This window comes from Liolophura sinensis, chromosome 7 (genome assembly GCF_032854445.1).
Source record: "Liolophura sinensis isolate JHLJ2023 chromosome 7, CUHK_Ljap_v2, whole genome shotgun sequence".
NCBI lineage: Eukaryota > Metazoa > Mollusca > Polyplacophora > Chitonida > Chitonidae > Liolophura > Liolophura sinensis.
The window spans coordinates 24,969,026-24,994,319 of record NC_088301.1 but is presented as its reverse complement, the minus strand read 5'-3'; the positions used below and the strand labels follow the sequence as shown (position 1 = coordinate 24,994,319).

The window sequence follows — 25,294 nt, the reverse complement described above, 5'->3', positions numbered from 1 at the left end:
GGAAGAGTTTTCAACGCATGGTGAGGAGAGAATGTGAGCAGACGTCGTTTGTTTTCTACTCGGTTATGTTTGGGCTGAATGTTTATATCCCTAAGCTCTGTGTCATTTTCAATATGGGGCCTCCGTGGCTCAGTTGGTTAGCGCGCTGGCGCAGCTTGATGAACCCAGCAGTCTCTCACCAATGAGGTCGCTGTGAGTTCGAGTTCCCGGCCGTACGAGGGAAGGTCGCACGAGGCTGTGAGTTCGAGTTCCCGGGCGTACGAGGGAAGGTCTACCAGCAACCTGCGGATTGTCGTGGGTCTCTGCCCGGTTTTCACCCACCATAATTCTGGCCGCCGTCGTATAAGTGGAATATTCTTGAGTACGGCGTAAAATACTAATCTAATCAAATCAAATCATTTTCACTATGAAAATATACATTCGACTTACTCATGTCTCAGCTATAGTCTACTAAAAGCCTTTCAAAGTACTGTTAACTTCGACCATATGTATATAACTGTATATAATCACTGATTAGGCTGAATATAAGTTTCGTGAAAGGAAGAAAATTTTGCCTGAGCAATGTTTGCTTTGTGACGGAAATGCTTGCATTATTCTATCGAAGGGATATTACATTATCATCAAAATGGGTAATTATTAGGCTTGTAGACAGAACCGGATCTTATTTATACATCAGAATTTATCGTTTGATCGATACGACTTGTCTTACATTTTGTCACATTCAGGGCCAGTCGTCGTGTGATGCTGATCAATGCTGAGACTTTTCAACTCTTTACTAAACATTTCGGTACATATACATATACTGCATGGGATTGTTTGAAATAAAATGATGTGTATATGTACAGCTATCTCACACGGTCTGTCCACAAAGATTTTATCTTTATATTTTGAAAGTAAGGTTCCGCAATGACATTAATTCAACCAAGTATTCAACTCACAGACAAACTGGACCACTTCATTATGTGTAAGAACGTCAATACATACATAAGTAAACCACATTCCATAAAAACTTAATTCGACGATTGTATATTACCTTTCTTCAGAAATCACTGATCAAACTATGTTGCTTTTCTGTTTGAAAGTAGCCCTTGTCCACAGCTATAGTGGATATTGGTGTCTATTAATGTTCTCTTCTACAGCTTTTCCTCTTGATGTGATGTTTGGTCTTTATAATTTAAGTTAACATCCAAACGATTGTTCGCATTTACGATGATATGTTTTGTTTTTTCTAATTACGATGCAGCCGAAAAACAAGTTGTAATATTACAGTATAAATCCGCTCTCAAATAAAGAATGACATAAACAGCGTCAGTGTATTACACTAGTGAGGCTTCTCAGAACGCAAATTCTCAACATGGCCACTTTCAGAACAAAAAGCCAATAGTTCAAGCGAACTCACATATATACAGTAAATGTCTAGCTAGGATTTAACCGAGCTTTTGCACTTCGTATTCGAAGGTTAAAAAAATTACAAATCAGGAAGTATTATCCCGTTGTAAGTATATACATCCACAAATCGTGACAGCCAGGAATTATTCACATAAATATCTCTTTATATTATTAATATGTGTCATATCATATTTACCGAAGACATTTTCATGAAGAAGACCTGGGAGTGAGTGAATGAGTACTTGGGCTTTAACGTCGTACTCAACAATTTTTCAGTCATATGACGACGAAGGAATCATTAGTCTGCATGTAATGTGCCTCCTTTGTTGCAGGAGGACGAATTTCCAACTGTCTTTTATCTAGAGCTCTTCACTGAGACGACTTGCCGAAGGCAAGTAAGCCGTCCCGCCGAGCCATTAGACTGATACGGGTCAACCAGTCATTGCACTGTCCCCTTCATGCTGAACGTCAATTCAGAGATACAACTTCCTTTTTTAAAGTCTTAGGTGTGGATCTACAGCTCCCGAAGCGGACGCTCTGCCAACTAAGCTATCAGAGCCGGTAGAAGACCTAGAAGAATCTTAAATGTTTTGGTTACTATGAAGGCGACCCTGCACATACATTTCAGAGAAGTGTTCTGACACATGAAATAACACATAGGCGTAGAACAGAAACAATACTGTTACGTTTAGCTGATAATGGTGCTATAACAATAAATACTGTAAATTGTTAACACACGATCAAAATTTATCCGCACACCTCTAAACAACAAAAGAAAGCTTAATCGTCGATTCAGGTACATGTGTATGTCCATCATCGTCGATTCAGGGTATATGTGTATGTTCATCATCGTCGATTCAGGGTATATGTGTATGTCCATCATCGTCGATTCAGGGTATATGTGTATGTCCATCATCGTCGATTCAGGGTATATGTGTATGTCCATCATCGTCGATTCAGGGTATATGTGTATGTCCATCATCGTCGATTCAGGGTATATGTGTATGTCCATCATCGTCGATTCAGGGTATATGTGTATGTCCATCATCGTCGATTCAGGGTATATGTGTATGTCCATCATCGTCGATTCAGGGTATATGTGTATGTCCATCATCGTCGATTCAGGGTATATGTGTATGTCCATCATCGTCGATTCAGGGTATATGTGTATGTCCATCATCGTCGATTCAGGGTATATGTGTATGTTCATCATCGTCGATTCAGGGTACATTTGTATGTCTAAGCATTCCGACTAGCTAGTTTACATGACGAGACGAAAGTTACATACCTGATGAAATATCGCTGATGAGCACAATCGCAATGGTAGTGAAGAATACCATGGATACTAGAGGATAGTTACTTTTCATCATCTCAAAGTGAAAACTTCACAAATCCAATACCTACCAAACCAAACAACTGAGGGACACTAAAATGTAACATACAATGTTCTCTCACGGAGAGAGTTATGTTGTCAGAAAATGACCTTGTCTTTACCTGCCTATTCAATGCATCTTTTTACCCGTGCATACCTACACAGTATGTCAATACCATATAGCTAATAACAGAAGCAGAAGCCTGTGTCACTACTTCCTTAACTGAAAGTATTGAAAGTTATTTCAAATATACAAAAGCGTTACAACATTCGTGGAAAATTTACTCTTGTGTAATGCATACTTACGTGTGTATCTTAGACGTATACGCTCAAAAAATTAATGTGCTAATTTTCACAGAAAGTCTGTTGTCTGAGTGTTAGAATGTTAGAATGTATTCTTGTTGCAGCAGATTGTTATGTTAAATATAACACATATATTCTATTAATTCTACATGAGGATTCTATTAGCAGCCTGCAGATGGTCGTGTGTTTCCCACCATAATGCTGGTCGCCGTCGTATAAGTGAAATATTCTTGAGTTCGAAGTAAAACACCAATCAAGTAAATACATAAGTAAATACATAAATAAATAAATAAACTAATTAATTAATTAATAAATAAACAAATATAACAATCACCCCAAAAAAAACGTAATAGTAAGGTAAAGTTTGGTAGGATAAAGCTGATGTATCAGTTAATATGCTGCTTTTATGAAAATTGAATACTCACAAAGGTATGAACCAGTTTGTGAACACTGTCATATGCCTTGGTATTGTGTTTACTGGCCTAGTCCATATACTGTTTACTGTCGGCCTGGCCTAGTCCATGTATGGGTATGTTTCTGTGAATGGGCCAGCTCGGTTTTTGGTACTGAGGCTGTCTAAAAATAGCACTGGCAATCACAATGGGTAGTATCTTGTATAGATTTTGAGTATGGGGACTTGAGAACTGACCAGCTTGTGCATAGGACGTGTCTGCATTTTGACAGCCATCCTGTGGTTGATCTACACACAGAGACTGCGTGTTTTGGTGCGTCTTTAGATTCAGTGGACCATCACTGTGTAAATAAATGTATGTATTGTTTATGTACAAGTTTAAAATCGCTGAGTTTGTCAATTCTGTTATAGCTAAACCGCAACAGAATAATGAATGCAAATGCAAAAAGAGAAAGAGGAGAGAGAAATGCAAATGCAAACAGAGAAAGAGAAGCGAGAAATGCAAAAAGAGAAAGAGGATAGAGGAATACAAAAAGAGAGAGATGAAAGAGAAATGCAAGTGAGGGAGTGGGAGAGAAAACGTGAGTTTCAATTAATAGGATTGGAGTTTGAGAGAGATGAGAGATTAGGTCGTTCCAGTAAACAAGAGTCAGCATTTGATGTTACTAAGCATATCCGGTTAGTGCCCGCTTTTCAAGAGAAAGAGGCTGATAAATATTTTCTCCATTTTGAGAGAATAGCAGAAAATTAGAAAAGGCCTAAGAAAAGTTGGGTTATGTTTTTACAGAGCGTATTAGTTGGTAAGGCGAGGGCGATTTATACTCAGTTATCTGCAGAGCAGGCTGCTAATTTTGATTGTGTTAAACAGTTTATACTGAAAGCTTATGAGTTAGTGCCTGAAGCTTATCGTCAGAAGTTTCGTAACTATGAGAAATCTAAAGATCAGACTTCTGTGGAGTTTTCTATAAAAAAAACTTTTTTGATCGGTGGTGTACGTCACAGAAAGTCGGTAATTATGACAAGTTAAGACAGCTCATATTAATTGAAGACTTCAAGCGATGTGTTGTTAGTGAGATAAGAACATTCATCGATGAACAGAAGGCTGATACAATTGACAGGGCGGCAACTTTGGCCGACGATTATTCATTTACTTATAAGGTTAGATTCAATAGCAAGCCAACTCAGTCATTTAAAACTATAAGGGGAATCACTCCCAATCAACAAGTGGGTATTGTGCCTCGTTTACTGCAAAAAACAACAGAAAAGAAGCTTCAAATTATCCTAAGTCAAATGTAAATAGAGGAAGTAGTTCCAATTTGAGTGCTTAATTGCGTTCATTTTCTGACAAGCAGACTGGTAGTGTAGTATGTAACTACTGTAAGAAACAAGATCATGTTATATCAGAATGTTGGAAGTTAAAGAGAAAACAGGAAGGTCAAAAGCCTACTGGATTGTGTGTCACTCCAATGAAGCCTACACTTAGTAATGCAGAACATGATGCTGAAGACAGCAGTTTGTTTGGTAAGTCTCCTATTTCATCTAGTTCTAAGATTGAAGATAGTTATCAGGGTTCTGTTATGGAGATTTTTGAACCATTTATTCATCATGGTTTTGTATCACTGTCACATGATTTGAGTAATGCCACACCTGTTAAGATATAAGGAGATACTGGTGTTTCACAGTCTCTGTTGTTGACCGACACTTTGTAATTTTCTGATAAAACATACTCTGGTAGTAATGTTTGTTATTATGTTAAGTCTGGCGTTCTTATGGGAAGGTTCTGCTACACGTTTTCCTGAGGCTATACCTTTGCAGAATATTACTACTAAGACCTTGGGTAAGTTTTTTTACTTTGTTTGGTTTACCCAGATCAGTGCAGTCGGACCTAGGTTCTAATTTCATGTCCAGTATATTTCAACAGGTAATGCATGAATTGGGCATCGCGCAATTTAAGTCTTCAGCGTATCTCCCCGAATCTCAAGGTGCACTGGAGAGGCTCCACCAAAATATGATTCGGACATATTGTTTTGATACTGAGAAAGAGTGGGACGTAGGGGTTCCATATCTTGCCACTATGTTTGCCATTAAAGAATCAGTACAAGAATCCTTAGGATTCAGTCCTTTTGAGTTAGTGTTTGGTCACACAGTACGTGGACCATTGCAATTAATTAGAGAGAAGTTCTTGTCAGGTACTAATGAAAATTTGAATCTGTTAAAATATGTATCTGACTTCCGTACTAAGTTACCTGCAGCGTGTCAATTAGCTCAGAACAACTTGAAAATGTCTCAGAAGTCTATGAAAGACAGATATGATAGATATTTTGTAGAGCGTAGTTTAAGACAGGGCATAAGGTGTTAGCTTTACTCCCTGTTACTGGGAAGCCATAAGAAGCTAGATATTATGGACCTTACGTTAATGATAAGAAATTAAGTGATCTTAATTATGTTTTTAGTACACCTGATCGACGGCAAGCAAAACAAGTTTGCCACATGAATATGTTAAAACCAATTATTGAGAGAAATTGCACGGATAGTAACAACGTATATCCAGTAAATGTAGTTAGTACTGGCCCTGATCCAGACTTACAGACGTCTCGCGAAAATTCAGTGAGCCTTGCCAAGACGGACCTGAATGGTGACATCAGTAAACGTAAGCTTCAGAACTCGGACATTCTCAACGATTTGGACAGTAAACTGAGTCATCTTCAACCAGGACAACGTCAACAGATGTGTGATCTCATCCAGGAATGTAAACATTTCCTTTCAACTGATTTGATTCACCATCATGTGGATGTTGGAAAGTCTAAGTCTATTAAACACCCGTATAGACTTAATCCTGTGAAAGGCAAGTATCTCCAACAAGAAATCCAGTACCTACTGGAAAACGACTTTATTGAACTGTGTCAAAGCAAATGGAGTTCACCCTGCATCCTGGTACCGAAACAGGATGGCAGTTACCAGATGTGCACAGATTACCCGAAGGTAAACAGTCTTACTAAATCTGACAATTATCACATATCTCGTATTGACGATTGTTTGGACTCTATTGGGAAATTGTCTCAAAATTCGACTTGCTCAAAGGCTTTTGGCCAGTTCCCCTGACAGATCGTGCTCGAGAAGTCTCGACTTTCGTGACTCCAGATGGACACTATTTCTAAAAAGTCATGCCCTTCGGTATGAAAAATTCGTCAGCGACTTTCCAATGCCTGGTGAATATTGTCACTGCAGGATTTCCAGGATGTCGGGCTTTTATTAATGATGTCATTCTTTATAGTGACAACTGGAGCAACCATGTGGAGATAATGTGAGAGTTTTTTTATGAGACTCAGAAATCTAAGTAGTTCTACGTAGTTCTCCGGTGCTTTCGGCTCCAGATTTTGATAAGCCTTTTAAGCTAACAATTGATGTAAGCGATGTTGCTGCAGAAACTGTCTTACTACAAGAAGGCCAGGGATTCATCATCCAAGTTGTTATTTTTCTCGTAAATTTGACAAATTTAAGAGTGTATTCTACTTTTGAGAAAGAACGCTTATCTCTTGTTTTGGCATTGAAGCATTTTGTAGTCTATTTGACGGCTTCTGTAGATTTCATTATTGTCTTCAGTGACCAGAACCCTCTTGTGTTTTTTTACTTAAGATGAAAGGTAAAAACCAGAGGTTGTTGAGATGGAGTTTCAACAGCAACATATTATTTTCGTGTACAGTACATAATATATATGACTTATATTCTAATACGGGTTATATAAGGTGATCGTTTCAGCCTTATATCCTTGTAATAACACATACATTTATCTACAAAGACTGGATCGACCATATTACATTTTGTCATCGAGAATATTTAAGACCGTGAGACGACAATGCATACTTGACGAAGGTTAAGATTTAAAAAGTCAAATTATCTAGCGTGGATCTAAATATGCACTGAACTTCCATTGTATAATGGCTAGGGCAAGGTCAAGCTAACGGTCTAATCTTATAAATATTAGAAGATTTAAAACACCACGGAGTTGTATCTGGTTCATTACTTTATAAATCAGCATTTGGAGTTTAGAATCGCAAGAGAAATTACTGAATAGTTTCCCAAATGTATACGTTAAAGGTTTATATGGTACCTAACTCAAGAACATAAACGTTGGGTAAGCCAAGAATTGGTGAATGTAATGAAGAGTATTCTAACCTTTTATGTGTCAAACATATTTTGAAGCTTTAAGTCTCCTGGGCTGCAATAGCTCACGAACATGCGTAGATCTCTCTGCCTGAAGAAATACACCGGATTCAAACTGTAGCCCATTTTGCTGTTCCCAGAATAAATCGTGACATTCTTTGTGTATGCGTCCTCGTAAGGAGACGACCTAAACATTGAAGTGTATCCGCACTGCCTGGTGTATATCTGCGTACAGCAGAGGACGGTGTGGATCTGCGCACGTTGAGGACGATGTTCTCAGATTTCATCCTATTGTGCAATGTGGGGTACATATTCCTTCCGATCTTCACCCAGATACTGTCTTTCTACAGAGATTTCATCCTATTGTGCAATGAGGGGTACATATTCCTTCCGATCTTCAGCCAGATACTGTCTTTCTACAGAGATTTCATCCTATTGTGCAATGTGGGGTACATATTCCTACGATCTTCACCCAGATACTGTCTTTCTACAGAGATTTCATCCTATTGTGCAATGCGGGGTACATATTCCTTCCGATCTTCACCCAGATACTGTCTTTGTACAGAGATTTCATCCTATTGTGCAATGCGGGGTACATATTCCTTCCAATCTTCACCCAGATACTGTCTTTCTACAGAGATTTCATCCTATTGTGCAATGAGGGGTACATATTCCTTCCAATCTTCAGCCAGATACTGTCTTTCTACAGAGATTTTATTCTTTTGTGCCATGAGGGGTACATGTTCTTACCGATGTTCACCCAGATACTGTCTTTCTACAGAGATTTCATCCTATTGTGCAATGCGGGGTACATATTCCTTCCAATCTTCACCCAGATACTGTCTTTGTACAGAGATTTCATCCTATTGTGCAATGAGGGGTACATATTCCTTCCAATCTTCACCCAGATACTGTCTTTCTACAGAGATTTCATCCTATTGTGCAATGCGGGGTACATATTCCTTCCAATCTTCATTCAGATACTGTCTTTGTACAGAGATTTCATCCTGTTGTGCAATGCGGGGTACATATTCCTACCGATCTTCACCCAGATACTGTCTTTCTACAGAGATTTCATCCTACTGTGCAATGAGGTGTACATGTTCTTACCGATGTTCACCCAGATACTGTCTTTCTACAGAGATTTCATCCTATTGTGCAATGAGGGGTACATATTCCTACGATCTTCACCCAGATACTGTCTTTCTACAGAGATTTCATCCTGTTGTGCAATGCGGGGTACATATTCCTTCCAATCTTCACCCAGATACTGTCTTTGTACAGAGATTTCATCCTGTTGTGCAATGCGGAGTACATATTCCTACGATCTTCACCCAGATACTGTCTTTGTACAGAGATTTCATCCTATTGTGCAATGAGGGGTACATATTCCTACGATCTTCAACCAGATACTGTCTTCCTACAAAGATTTCATCCTGTTGTGCAATGAGGGTTCATATTCCTACCGATCTTCACCCAGATACTGTCTTTGTACAGAGATTTCATCCTGTTGTGCAATGAGGGGTACATATTCCTACGATCTTCAACCAGATACTGTCTTCCTACAAAGATTTCATCCTATTGTGCAATGAGGGTTCATATTCCTACCGATCTTCACCCAGATACTGTCTTTGTACAGAGATTTCATCCTGTTGTGCAATGAGGGGTACATATTCCTACGATCTTCAACCAGATACTGTCTTTCTACAGAGATTTCATCCTATTGTGCAATGAGGGTTCATATTCCTACCGATCTTCACCCAGATACTGTCTTTGTACAGAGATTTCATCCTGTTGTGCAATGAGGGTTCATATTCCTACCGATCTTCAGCCAGATACTGTCTTTCTACAGAGATTTCATCCTATTGTGCAATGAGGGGTACATATTCCTTCCGATTTTCACCCAGATACTGTCTTTCTACAGAGATTTCATCCTATTGTGCAATGCGGGGTACATATTCCTTCCGATCTTCACCCAGATACTGTCTTTCTACAGAGATTTCATCCTGTTGTACAATGCGGGGTACATATTCCTACCGATCTTCACCCAGATACTGTCTTTCTACAGAGATTTCATCCTGTTGTGCAATGCGGGGTACATATTCCTTCCAATCTTCACCCAGATACTGTCTTTCTACAGAGATTTCATCCTATTGTGCAATGCGGAGTACATATTCCTACGATCTTCACCCAGATACTGTCTTTGTACAGAGATTTCATCCTATTGTGCAATGAGGGGTACATATTCCTACGATCTTCAACCAGATACTGTCTTCCTACAAAGATTTCATCCTGTTGTGCAATGAGGGTTCATATTCCTACCGATCTTCACCCAGATACTGTCTTTGTACAGAGATTTCATCCTGTTGTGCAATGAGGGGTACATATTCCTACGATCTTCAACCAGATACTGTCTTCCTACAAAGATTTCATCCTGTTGTGCAATGAGGGTTCATATTCCTACCGATCTTCACCCAGATACTGTCTTTGTACAGAGATTTCATCCTGTTGTGCAATGAGGGGTACATATTCCTACGATCTTCAACCAGATACTGTCTTCCTACAAAGATTTCATCCTATTGTGCAATGAGGGTTCATATTCCTACCGATCTTCACCCAGATACTGTCTTTGTACAGAGATTTCATCCTTTTGTGCAATGAGGGGTTCATATTCCTACGATCTTCACCCAGATACTGTCTTCCTATTGTGCAATGAGGGGTACATATTCCTACGATCTTCACCCAGATACTGTCTTTCTACAGAGATTTCATCCTTTTGTGCAATGAGGGGTACATATTCCTTCCGATCTTCACCCAGATACTGTCTTTCTACAGAGATTTCATCCTTTTGTGCAATGAGGGGTACATATTCCTTCCGATCTTCACCCAGATACTGTCTTCCTACAGAGATTTCATCCTGTTGTGCAATGAGGGGTACATATTCCTTCCGATTTTCACCCAGATATTCACTCAGTGATTAAAATGCAGGGACAGATTAGACTACTTTTTGTTCTAATCTATTAAATACAGTGACTATGAATATGTAAAGTGCAATTTTAAAATAGCTTTAATTTGTTGATTATCCATTATTTCGTTTCAGGCATGACAATCACTGCAATTAAACTATCTTTTATCATTCTAAGACTAGCCTCTTCCAAACAAATATGGCAAATGCTGTTGTCAGCATTCTATTTTTAACTAAAGTCGCACATCTTGCAATCATAGTATTCTTCTACACAAATATATCGTGTTTTCTTGCATCCATTAATGCTCACTTAATAGTTCAACACTCTTCCATCATATTATTCTTCCATAAGGGCCTCCGGGTGAAAGGAACATCAAATCAGATTTCTGTGAATACTTGGTGTAAACATGCGGCTAGATATTTTAAACATATAAAAGTATTGAATCAATATTATATTGAAAGTAATTTTCGAATTTTTACTGACTTTTTTATTTATTTTAGCTGATTTTTAAAAAATGTCAAATGTTTACTATTTGTTATGATTTGTGCTTCCTGGTTTTAACATGTTTTTGTCATGATATGTTAAATACCGCTATAATGCAGCGTTAAACCACAATCTTTCATTTCTTCTTTTACACAATTATTTTGCGGTTTCTTGTGATCTATCCTACATAAAGTCTTAGGCTCTTTCATCATGTTATTCGTCTACACAAATGTTGTGATACTTTTGTCTTTTGTACACAAAACTCCTATACGCGTATCATTCCCAAATTATATTCTGCTATACACAAATATGATCAATCAAGGCAACGACAAGCACTCAATGAACACTAGCCAGGAGATGGCAATTTCTGATATCCCATCCCACATCAAACAATACCTTTATAACATGCCCATTGAATGTATCTTTAAGCGACAACGACAACGGGCTCAATCAAGGCAACGACAAGCACTCAATGAACACTAGCCAGGAGATGGCAATTTCTGATATCCCTTCCCACATCAAACAATACCTCTATAACATGCCCATTGAATGTATCTTTAAGCGACAACGACAACGGGCTCAATCAAGTCAACGACAAGCACTCGATGAACACTAGCCTGGAGATGGCAATTTCTGATATCCCATCCCACATCAAACAATACCTCTATAACATGCCCACTGAATGTATCTTTAAGCGATGGCATGACGTGTGCCTTCTAAATACGGTTGCGCACCCTGGCACTTTTGAACAGGAAGATAAAATGAATGATATAAAGAATTCATAATAATTTGAAATAGAGAATGCCTTAAGCGGAAAACGTGTCAAGAAAGACCACTATAAACTGCATTTAAATAGGTTTTTTTATTTCACCAAGCTAAATGGAGTCAAACCTTTTGCAGAGGGATCTATGGGTTAATATTGTGTGCAGTTCTGAATACATGTCGTTCTGGTCTGTCAGCAACCTGCGGATGGTCGTGGGTTTACACCAGACTGTCTGGTTTCTCCCCATCATAAGGCTGGCCGACGTCGTATAAGTGAAATATTATTGCGTATGACATAAAACATCAATGAAATAAATAATAAATAAATAAATTCAAGTTCTTACAAATTGTATCATATAAAAGGTAAATACTTAAATACATTTTAGGGAAACAAGCAGCTAGAGGGCCTTCGAGGGCCAGGCTTACCTGTGTATATATACATATCCCCTTTATCCGATCAAAACTCTTCTGTCTGTTTCCGTTTTTATGACTGTTTTATATTACAGTTATGTCATGTGTTCAAAAACATGAAATAATTGGCATAGATCCGTGTCCGTTTTGTATTACTGTTTTTATGTCGGCTATTTCATATCCTAAAACACATGGCTATTTCATGTGCTAAAACACATGAAATAATAGGCGTATAACAATCTCAACAAAAAAACGGACGCGTACGGAAGAGTTCGAGAGGATAAAGCTGATGTACCGGTAAATATGCTGCTTTTATGAAGATTTAATACTCATAAAGGTATGAACCAGTCTGTGAACACATACAAAGATGTATATTCATGCAGATAAATATGCCAGTATTCCCATCATCAAATTAGAAAGCACTATAACAATATCTTCCTTATTAAATTGGAAGGCACTATAACAATATCTTCATTATTAAATTGGAAGGCGCTATAACAATATCTTCATTATTAAATTGGAAAGCACTATTACAATATCTTCATTATTAAATTGGAAAGCGCTATAACAATATCTTCATTATTAAATTTGAAAGCACTATTACAATATCTTCATTATTAAATTGGAAGGCGCTATAACAATATCTTCATTATTAAATTGGAAAGCACTATTACAATATCTTCATTATTAAATTGGAAGGCGCTATAACAATATCCTCATTATTAAACTGGAAAGCACTATTACAATATCTTCATTATTAAATTAGAAAACGCTGTAACAATATTTCCATTATCAAATCAGCATCACTAAAAACGAGAGAGATGTTATACATACCTGATGAAATAACGCTTATAAGCACAATCACAGTAATGATTGAATAATGATGAATAATGAAGAACATCATTAGCACTAGAAGACTGTGACTCCACGTGGAACATTCAAGTCCAACACCTAGCAAACAGCTAAGCAGGCGTGTTAAAGGACTAGATTGTGACTGGCGGGTTGTAAGCTTTTCGCGGGTACGGGTTTGGTAATTCGACAGCTCCAGTGTTAACCATGGGTAATCTCTCTACTTTTTCTGTCTAATCGTACGAATAGAGCGAATATATGCAGGTCTATTTCTACTAAAATGTAACATACAATGTCGCTTCACGGAGAGTTGTATTGCCTGAATAGTGGCGGGTGTCCTCTTTACCTGTCAATTCAGTACATCTTTCTACCTGTGCATACCTACACAGTATGTCAATAATATATAGCCAAGACCAGAGGCAGAAGCCTACGTCACTACTTCCTTAACTGAAAGTATTAAAAGTTATTTCAAATATACAAAAGCGTTACAACATTCGTGGAAAATTTACTCTTGTGTATTGCATACTTACGTGTGTCTCTTAGACGTATACATGTGTTAATTTTAACAGAAAGTCTGTCGTCTAAGTGATGCTAGAATGTATTCTGCTGTTGCAGAAGATTGTTATGTTAAATACAACACACATATTCTATTAATTCTACGTGAAGATTCTATTAGCAATCAGCGGATGGTCGTGGGTTTCCCTCGGGCTCTGCCCGGTTTCCTCCCACCATAATATTGGCCGTCGTCGTTTAAGTGAAATATTCTTGAGTACGACGTAAAGCACCAATCAAACAAATAAATAAATAAACAAATAAAGATTCTATTAAACCAACAATAGTAATAACACATAAATATATCTACAAAGACTGAATCGTCCATATTACATTTTGTCATGTAGAATATTTAAGACGATGAGACGACAATGCATACTTGATGAAGGTGGGGACGGTGTGGATCTGCGAACAAGTGGGGACGGTGTGGATCTGCGCACAGGCGGGGACGGTGTGGATCTGAGTACAGGCGGGGACGGTGTGGATCTGCGCACGCTGAGTACGGTGTGGATTTGCGCACAGGCGGGGATGGTGTGGATCTGCTCACAGGCCGGGACGGTGTGGATCTGCGCCTGATGAGTACGGTGTGGATCTGCGCCTGCTGAGTACGGTGTGGATCTGCGCCTGTTGAGTACGGCGTGGATCTGCGCACAGACGGGGACGGTGTGGATCTGTACATGTCGAGTACGGCATGGACCTGTACACAGGCATGCACGGTGTGGATGTACGTACAGGTGGGGACAAATATATTCCTTACAACCCTCGATTTACATCACTGTCAGCACTAGACAAACTCGACCTCTGAAGCATCTGCGACGCATATATGCTTGATTAGACTTAGCCTCACAACAGGTGTCCTCGCACAAAACTATTTAATCCTCATTCAGCAATAAAACTGTGTCAGGTGTTGGATAAGAGAATACATGTGTATAAAGAAAGTATTACTAGAAACAAAAGTTTTGACAGATTTTCCGTCTCTTAACTACACTTCCTGCTTCATCACCGTGACCTCGGTTGTAAGGAGTACGATGCGTACACTGAGAACAAAATCAGGACACACCGACATTCCTTGTACTATTAAACGACTTTTTTCTCCAGCAAGAAACTTGTTTCGTGCAGGTTTATTCTTTGTGGGTGTGGATATCTAACACTAAGCAGGGCTATATATGTTATTCCCTCCTTCATTCTGTCGTAACAGCTACATGCAGAAGTTCAGAAATAAATGAATACAAAGAGAAATCAATAATTAACGGATGAGAAAATGGTATATTTGAAAGTGGCTATATCATGATCTCTCTCTCTCTCTCCAATGAGTTCAGGATTTATTCAATAAAAATACAACAACAACAGTACTGCGTTACATATTCACAACTAGGTACACATGCCATAATTGTGTGAATAACTTATCTAGAGACTGTCTTCAGCAAAAAATTTGCCATAATTACAAGTGATAATAACTGCCTAAAGCAGACTTAACGTTTCAACCTACTTAAATTCCACATGCGATATATTCCAGCATTGGATCGTTGCTAAGTGTGTAGTGACTATAAGCAAACGCCTTCGCAAAGTCTGCCTCTTATTGAGTGATAAATCTGCACAGCATTTTTCGTAATTCTAAAGCAGTGACGTCTAATAAAGTGCATTTAACATCACTGCATTTTTGTCATCAAACTCTGCTTTAGCCATGCTGCCAGAGGGCGTTCAATTTGCTACTATTTATGCATTTCCATGAGCACTTAGAATAAAGCCCTAACTGATGTAAGTTGACAAGAGGCCGTATTTCACCAGTTACGTGTTACCATTTGCCGGTCATCACACTGTCGTCGCTGCTCTGTTTTTAACCTCTGCGCATGTTTATTGTGTCATATACAAGTTGACATTTATATGCCAGCGGAGTCGTTGATGGTAAATTTCTTTGGCTTTTTTTTTCCTTTGGAAGTTATACATATATTAAAAATCTAGTATGTTTCTACAGAAGTGCTTGTATAACGGATTGAAGTTGTGAACAGTGTAGACTTGGCGTCGTGATTCCGAATCTATATTGCAGACTGAGCAGCAAACACACAAACATGAATTTGCGCCATAGACTGCTTAAACGTTTTACAGACTTACACACGTCTCGCTACAGAAGTGTTCCAGTTTTAACAAACAACAGTACTCATGTTACTTGCCAAGTTAATATGTTATCAAATTCTCAGTATTAGCGTGACATGATCTCTCATGAAAAATTGAACTTTAAAAATATACTACAAAGTGAAAAGTAGAGAAAGTATCCCTAGTGATAATTAGCAGTTTAGAATATTTACATTAGAACATCAGAGAAACTAAAAGGTCTTTTCACATCAATAATAACGCAATTAACAGGCAAGACTTTAAAACCAGCATGCATGAGCTTAAAGCCTTCATATACATCAATAACACATGAATGGAATGATCTTGAAAACTTCATTTACATCAGTAACACAGTCAACAGGTATGACCTTAAAATCTTCATTTACATCAGTAACAAAACTATATACGCCATACCTGACCTTAAAATCTTCATTTACATCAAAAACAACACCATCGTTATAAAAATATGACAAAATCTAGCTTAACATCAACACAATCAACATGAATGACTTTAAAACCTTTATTTACATCAATGATACAGGCAACTGATGCATAAATTAAAAACCTCCATTTACATCAGTAACACAGTCAACAGGTATGACATTAAAATCTACATTTACATCAATAACAAAACTATATAAGCTATACCTTCAAAACTTCATTTACATCAAAAACAACACCAGCATTATGAAAGCATGATAAAATCTAGTTTAACATCAACACAATCAATATGTAAGACCTTGAAACCTTCATTTACATCGATGATACAGTCGCCATGCGTGACTTTAAAACCTTCATTTACATCAATGATACAGTCAACATGCATGACCTTGAAACCTTCATTTGCATCAATGATACGGTCAACATGCACGACCTTGAAACCTTCATTTGCATCAGTAACCAAAAAAAAAAAAAAAAAAAATATGCCATGCCTTCAAAACTTCATTTACATAAAAAAACACCATCATCAACATGAAAACATGGCAAGACCTAGGTTAACATCAATATAAGAAATCCAATACAGCTTAAAACTAAAAACAACAGTTCCAGTAATAAATCGCAGCACCATTGACGTAATAGAAATATCAAAAAATATCATTGTAAAGTATGTTTGTGTATAAACTGACGACTAGGCGTGTCTCCCATCTTTTCTGAGATCGCCTTATAGCTACAACTGATTCCTTTAGCTGAAGTTGGCGTAAGTTTGGAACATTTCGAGATGACCCATGACGACTTGGTGGATGAAGTTAAGCTGGTCCTGAAATATCATAAACGGAAACGGATGATTAGCACACAATTATCTCCTTTCAAAGACTCATATTTTGGTCACCCTGAAATAGACGGAAAACTGGTTGTTGTTTGGATAAGCATAAGTCGTGGCCATTAGCTTTACCAGCAGAAAATGGCATATTTTCCTTTGTTTCGGAAACTTACTAACAATTACGGCGTGTTTGGGTCATATCGTTATATGTGTGCTTACCTTTCACAAAAAAGGTACATGTAGCTTTGACTTCATTTGTACCATATTCTAACTGAACAGAAGGAACGTGCACAGAATATACATAAAGACCATGTCCCAATGTTTGAAATTTAGTTAAATATGAAAATATCCCACTACAGTATTAATTCAAAGCTAATAGACGCATTTTGGAATAGCTCCGAGATTGCTTGGTCATATCTCATGTGTATTATAGGTGTTGTATCCCTATATAATTTACCTCGATGTACATGTATAACAGATGTACGTGTATTAAGCGTGTTGCATCCCTACATAATTTACAGTGAGGTACATATATAACAGATGTACGTGTATTAAACGTGTTGTATCTCTATATAATTTACATTTAAAAGAAAATAATATAATTAGGGAGGTAGTTTACATCGATCTATCTCAGATGTACATGTATATTAAACGTGTTGTATCCTTTTATAATTTATATCAACGTACATGTATTACAGATGTAAATATGTATAAAACGTGTTGTATCTCTTTATAATTTACAGCAACCTACATGTATTACAGATGTACATGTGTATTAAACGACTTGTATCTCTTTACAATAGGCTTGTCATACCAGATCTGTAATAATCTCCGGTCTGTTGTTCCTCATCTGTTTGACAGTCTGCAAGATATTGACGTTCTGGTCAACCTTCAGTCTCTCTAGCACAGACCAAGTCACGCAGAATAACCCACTTTTTGTCACGCCATCCCTGGATTAAATTAATAAGTTTTAAAAAGCCATACATACCATATCACGCAACACAGAACATTACACTATGTTCTATGAACTATTATAATGTACTAATTCGAAAAATTAAACCAGAGAAATAGCTTACATTTTACAATGTCTGTTAACTGATAATTCACAGGTATCTATTTTCAATTTTACTAAACTGTCCATACTCACTGCAGTACATTACGGTTGATCTGATATACATATATTTTTAAAGAAAAGATGACAAACAATATAACAGTTATGATTTTCGAAGAGGTAAACAGACATGCATGATCACAGCCATCTTATCCTGACCTGGCTAATAACTATAAAAACAACTTTAATCTGGAATTTTTACTAAGTCAATAGGTATGCCATGTATCCGATGTGAAGACCATCCCCAGCCTTTCCGGTGGAATAGCCTGGGATCGACTCCACAAAACCTCTCCTGATTTAAGTTAAAACTTTAAAACCTCAGAATAATGCTTAGTATTTTTAGGATTAGGTGTAGACATCTGGACACATAAACTCTGAAATCATGTTGCAAATTTTTACACAAGTGAAAACTGGCTTTACGTTTATACGCTTTGTTCTGGCTTTAGGTTTATACGCTTTGTTCTGGCTTTAGGTGTATACGCTTTGTTCTGGCTTCAGGTTTATACGCTTTGTTCTGGCTTTAGGTGTATACGCTTTGTTCTGTTCATTACAATATTATGATTCGGAAATTGCAACGTAAAATTCAAAATTGTATCAGATGAAAAGAAAAGAATTCGCGCTATCACCAACAGATCCTAAATTAATTCTCAGAATTCACAAATACATACAGCTTCTCCGTGACGATTACTTGAACAATAAGGTAGAGTGAAACTCCAGGACATGAGATCATAAATCTTAGACTTACAGGCTTAAGTCAGACTTTATCTTAACTTGTATTATTTATGAACACGGATTTGAACTTGGCCACTCTCAAACTGGATAAATATTTTTGAGGACTGCGAAAAGCATCCGTCAAATAGATTTAATTATTTGTTTATTTATTTATTGACCCAGGAGCCTGTCATCAATGCGGTCGCTGTGATCTCAAGTTCAGCTCATGCTGGATTTCTCTCCGTACGGGAGAAGATCTGAGAATGGTCTCTCTGGTTTCCTCCCACCATAATGCTGCCCGCCATCGTGTAAGTGAAATATTCTTCAGTGCGGCGTAAAACACCAATCAAATGAATCAAATAAATGTTTATTTATTTATATGTAAAGCACGCACTTCGGGAAGTTGAAGATGATTTTTTCCACATGCAATCTACAGGTATGCAGACTATATTTGTAAGGATGACAGGTGGTCTTCAGCGAAAGTCAGACAAACAGACAAAGGGGCACACTAGCGTTGTCGAGTACTTTAATTATATAAATAAATAAATCAATCAATGAGTCAGTCTTATGAGGTACGCGTTTTTTTTCCCACTTCCCAATGGAACTATTAAATATTCGGCCAACCTGCAATGAGCTAGTACAGGCCCTCCACCAGTTTGACCTTGCCAGATGCCAGCGTTCTCAAGGACAGTCAGCAGCGCTGGAACAGTCTTCGGTGTTGGTTTATTCGGCCAAAATGGGCAGCGAAAATGCTTGATGAGCTGAGAAGCTTTCTGGAAATATTCATCACATCGAACGTAAATAAAACGAACTGTCATGCGTCAGGTGAATTACACTCTCCCAATCAACATAAAATATCAGCGGTTATGAGTTATATGCCTAAAGACTGGCATTCTGCAGACACGCAGGTTCTCTTGAACAGAAAATATAGAGATTAGCTTGCCAAGGGAAGATAACTCCGCTCGGACTATCAGGACAACTCTTGTTCTCTGTTCCTGTGTTCCAGAGAAGAAAACGATGCACCTTTTCCAGCGCAATAACGTCCAATATGGATTGACCAATGGTCTCTTGCAAACTTTTACGTAAAAGGATAACTTACCAGTTTACCTTCAAATCGTCATCGGAAAGATAGGATTGAACAACACAATACATACATGTAGAATATAGGTAAGGGGAAGAATGAACAACACAATACATACATGTAGAATATAGGTAAGGACAGGAATGAACAACAAAATACATAGCTGTAGAATACAGGTAAGGGCAGGAATGAACAACAGAATAAATAGATATAGAATACAGACAAAGGCAGGAATGAACTACTAAAATATCCATGTAGAATATAGGTATAGGCAGCAATGAACAACAAAATACCTACATGTAAAATTCAGATAAATGCAGGAATGAACAACAAAATACATACATGTAGAATATAGGTAAAGGCTGGAATGAACAATACAGAACACACATTTAGAACATAGGTAAGGGCAGGAATTAACAACAGAATACATAGATATAGAATACTGATAAAAGCAGGAATTAACAACATAAAAATATACATGTAGAATATGGGTAAAGGCAGGAATGAACAACAAAATACATACATGTAGAATATAGGTACAGGCAGGAATGAACAGGTTCCCCTCTATAACTATGTCCGCCTGTTTGAGTTGCAATTTTCTCCTAAGGTAAAGAAAATGTGTGAAAGGTCTTGTCTGTGTTATTTACATGTGTGTAAAGGAACATTACCTTGTTTTTGTACTTGAGCTCATAGGTCCAGGTGGAAAATTCCTCTGTTTGCTCCACATCTGTCACTTCCACCTCAAACGGGCCAAATGTGTCAACTGTGTCAGTCCAATATACTCCTACATTCTGTTTTCAAAACACCATATAGTGCATATATGTATTTCATTATTTTGTAATAGGAGAGTTTCGAATCGAACTCTTTTATGGCTAAACCGCTGCTGTGTAAGTGAAATATTTCTTGAGTACGGCGTAAAACACCAATCAAATAATCTTTTATCAATAAAGGTAAAAAAAAACCCTACTGGATCAGGTAACTTGTCAAAAATGTTAGTCAACTATTTTGATCATTTTACCATAAAATGGGCGTATGAAAAAACTTTCATAAAATGACATTTAGATAGGAGAACTGTAGAGAAAACTGAGGAGCTGAACGTTTGTGAACGTGAGGAGAAAGAGAAGAGGTGTCATTTGTGCCCCTGGAACCCCTGGACAAGTGATCGGTAATTAATGTCAACAAAGGCTGCCTAACATTTTTCACAAGTCACATGGTACCGTAGAGCTGTTTTTACATTTAACGTCAAAAATTCCCCCTATTGTTTGGGTTTTGGTATTCACTTGTACCAACCAACAACATTTAAAGACATCATAAATGCCTAACTGAGAGCTTTACATGTTTTTTATACTCATAACCAGATTAAACATGCATTTGTACAGAATCTCACCACAACCACTAAAGAACTAAGAATGTACCTTTAAAAAAAGAAATTAGGGCGGACTCCTGTAAAGAGAACCAGTCTAAAGTTTTCAGTTAGGCCAAAAAGAAGCAAGGAATGTTCTAGGCGTTTAAATTTAATCAGTGCAGTACCTCTTCAAGTTTCAATATAATTTGTCGTTCAGATATATTTGTCTCAGATTTCTGTTCACATATCTAACATAGCAACTCAACAAGAGGAGCCCCGCAATCAAATAAATAAATAAATACATTCTACACGATACAGCCCCTAGAGAAAAAAAACGTATCCCCACCATTTACACAGCCTAACACGATCAGAAATGGTTTGTCGGTATGACAGTATCTTTACCTTATGCCCTGTAGTCACACAGTCTAACACGATCCGAATGGTTTGTCGGTATGACAGTATCTTTACCTTATGCCCTGTAGTCACACAGTCTAACACGATCCGAATGGTTTGTCGGTATGACAGTATCTTTACCTTATGCCCTGTAGTCACACAGTCTAACACGATCCGAATGGTTTGTCGGTATGACAGTCTCTTTACCTTATGCCCTGTATTCACACAGTCTAACACTATCAGAATGGCTTCTTGGTTTGGCCGTCTCTTTACCTTATCCTCTAATTTGGCTCAGCCTAACACGATCCGAATGGTTTGTCGGTATGACAGTCTCTTTACCTTATGCTCTGTATTCACTCAGTCTACCACGATCAGAACAGGCTGTCGGTATGACAGCCTCCTTACCTTATCCTCTGTACTGGCTCAGCCTGACACTGTCGGTTTGACAGTCTACCTACTTTATCTCTTGTATTCACAGGATCTAATTGTAATGTGTTCAACCCAGCTTGTACACATGACATGCAATCTACCAACCTTATCCCCTGTACTCTCGTGGTCTAACATGATGATGGTTCTGACGTCGTGATCCTGAACCAGGCGCCAAAAGTCGACGACCGTGTTCGGTAGAGGCGTCTGGGTTAGAATAAAACCCCTCTTTCTTTTATATCCCTTTTATAACACAGAAATACAAAAAACAATAAGAGTGAAAAAACTAGAACTGTTTATTACATACAAAACGTGTTATCGGTCATAAATTCTATAGTTTCAATAGAAAGAAGAATTTTCAGCAATACTTCACAAGGAGAGAGGAAAAGCGGTTTTAGATATCTTACACCTTATCATCATCCGGGCTTGGAAAGGGAATTTAGTTGTAAATACCGTATGCCGCCGTAAAGTTAAGACATTTTTGAGAAACAGCCCACTGAACTTTTCTTTCAGTGATACTAAGCAAAACTTAAGCTATTTGATCGGGTACAATTCAAGCACTCAAAGCATAACAAAATGCGCCGAAGAACAGGATGGATTGAAACAGAAGATACTAACTCTGACAGCTGCAATAGAATGACGTCAGTAATACAAACTTGAATATATAAGCTTGACTCCAGGGGACATCCAACCATTTCATTCCTTTCCATTTCGGAATCCGTCTAGCAATGGTCCGCCGTCGTATAAGTGAAATATTCTTGGGTACGGTGTAAAACACCCATTAAATAAATAAATCTACCAATGGCAAATAACATAGCAAACGACGATATCAAATCCTTACCATAATTGACCGATCGACAAATACATGTCCATCAAGCGTGTTACCAGTCAAACTTTAATCTGTGCAGGGCTCGCATGTACAAGTACTCAGGGCTACGCTGCAAGTGTTACTGCCAATGCTTGTGCACAATGTTTACTTCACAGAAACCAACAGCTAGGCTTACCATCGGCACTAGTTTAATTTATTTATTTACTTGATTGATGCTTTACGCCGAATTCAAGAACAGTCCATTTATACGAAGGCAGACAGCATTATGGTTGGAGGAAAAAGGCAGAGATCGTGCCAAACCCACGACCATTTGCAGGTTGCTAGAAGACGTATGCGACATGAGAAGAAGCCAGCATGAGCTGGACTTGAACTCATCACTTATTTTAACCTGGGCGTAAGTAGATTTAGCTACGAGTTTAATACATTAAGAAAAAAAAGGCTCAAAACTCATACAACAACAGCTAAAAATTCTTTAAGGCGTTTGGGCAGTGCCTCTCTCTCTTGAGAAATAAACTTGTGTAACGTGCTGTATTCTGCCGTGGGATACCATGACGTCACATACCCCTTTAGCCTGCGCCTATTGCATGCACATTTTAATAGGAATAGGAATCGCGTTTTGCCGTCAACATACGGTTGACAACGCACATGACGGCAGTGATCGGTAAATTGGGATGGCCGATGTAAATGTAGAAGTCATATTTTGTGATGATTTACCGGAAGAAATACGGCGTTGATATAGTCATTACATCCGGACACGGGCGTTGACAAATACGGTCTGCAGCTATCCACTGAAACACAACACGCATACAGTTTAAAAAAAAATTGTTGCGAAGCATGGATGACGATGTGACATTGTTACAATATCATTCGCACAGATATTTGATCACGGATATATTCTCCAGAGCACACTGTAACTTGGTGTGTCTGTTTGTTTGTTTGGAATGCATGAATGGGTTTTAATGTCGTATCAATTTTTCATGTATTGGTGAGGCGGCATTAGGTGTATGTACGCAGACTGTGTCTTCTTGTCGCTAACAACACCAAGCATGACACCTGTTTGTCCTGATCTGAACTTTTCTTTCAATAATACTGAGGGAAACTTCATCGATTTGATCGGGTAGACTTCAACGGGTACAATGAAATCACTCTGTGACAAGAAGTTCAACAACAAAATATGACATGACGTATAAAAGAGTTCAAATTAAAAGTACAATAAATTATTGAAATCTTATTATGATTTCCAAGTTTGAATGAAGAATGACGTGCAGAATGAAGGCCTTCTCCCGATGTTGAATGCAACATTATAACGCAATTTAACGGGCCCCGATAGCACAGTTGGTAGAGCGTCGGGGTGGGGGGGGGGGGGGGGGGCAATCCTGAGTCGGGTCACACCTAAGACCTTAAAAAAAGAGGAAGTTATAACTTCCTCGCTTGGCGTTCAGCATGAAGGGGGTAGTGCAACAACTGGTTGACCCGTATCAGTATAATGCCTCCAGCAGATTGCCTTCGGTAAGTCGTCTCAGTGAAGCAGCACTAGATAAAAAGGCGGTGGAAATCCGTCCTGCAACAAGGAGGCACATTACATACACTCTAAGGACACCTTCGTCGTCATATGACTGAAAAACTGTTAAGTACGACGTTAAACCCCCAAGCACTGACTCACTCATTCACTATAACGTTTTTTAAATGGGGTCATATTTACAGTGTTGGCTTGATAAAGTGCCTTTCCAAAAAAAATCCAGATATGTCCCTTAAGTCACACGTGATTTTTGAGATACCACTGACGATTACTTGAGTAATCCTGGCTTATACCAAAATTGTCAGTTTTCAAATCATTTCAGCTTGACCTCGATGGGACTGGACACGGACCTCTAAAATGTCTGACACACTCTTATGTAGCTAGCACCCTGTACCTGTGGGGAAAAATTGATTTAAACTACCGTGGCAACATACATGTTTAACATGTGTTTCCATGGTCAACTTTGCCTCCTATTGCTTTGCAAAACACACTCCACGGCTCTGATCCGCAAAGATTCGTAGGTTTAAATTGCCATGGAAACACATGGAATATTGCCATTCTAAATTAGCATAAAGTTAGAACGTGGTCCATATGGGATCATTCGTAAAGAATGTTACTGTTAATAGCATTTTAGAATATTTCTAAGGGTTTATTCAGCGATGTTATTTGACACTGTAACTCAGTTGCAAATTCCTGTATATATTACACCAGGCGACAACTGGCCACGAAATGACTCACCTGCTAAAAACTGGGAGTATCTATTCTTACTAATGTTGTCCGGGTGTCTGGCTGCTTCCACTTTTATCTTGTCTACGGACTGCGAAAGTTCTTGGAGAATCTGAA

General features: G+C 38.2%; 1 protein-coding gene across 1 annotated transcript in view; it reads right to left on the bottom strand.

The window, feature by feature from the left end:
- Window positions 1-16,958: 16,958 nt before the first annotated feature.
- Window positions 16,959-25,294, bottom strand: part of LOC135470773 (receptor-type tyrosine-protein phosphatase T-like) — a 28,864-nt gene continuing 20,528 nt past the window's right edge. The window contains 7 exon segments of the mRNA XM_064749814.1: window positions 16,959-17,033; window positions 17,851-17,986; window positions 19,483-19,631; window positions 20,608-20,730; window positions 22,212-22,346; window positions 23,647-23,720; window positions 25,190-25,289. Of these exon segments, the coding sequence (XP_064605884.1) occupies window positions 16,959-17,033; window positions 17,851-17,986; window positions 19,483-19,631; window positions 20,608-20,730; window positions 22,212-22,346; window positions 23,647-23,720; window positions 25,190-25,289 (792 nt within the window).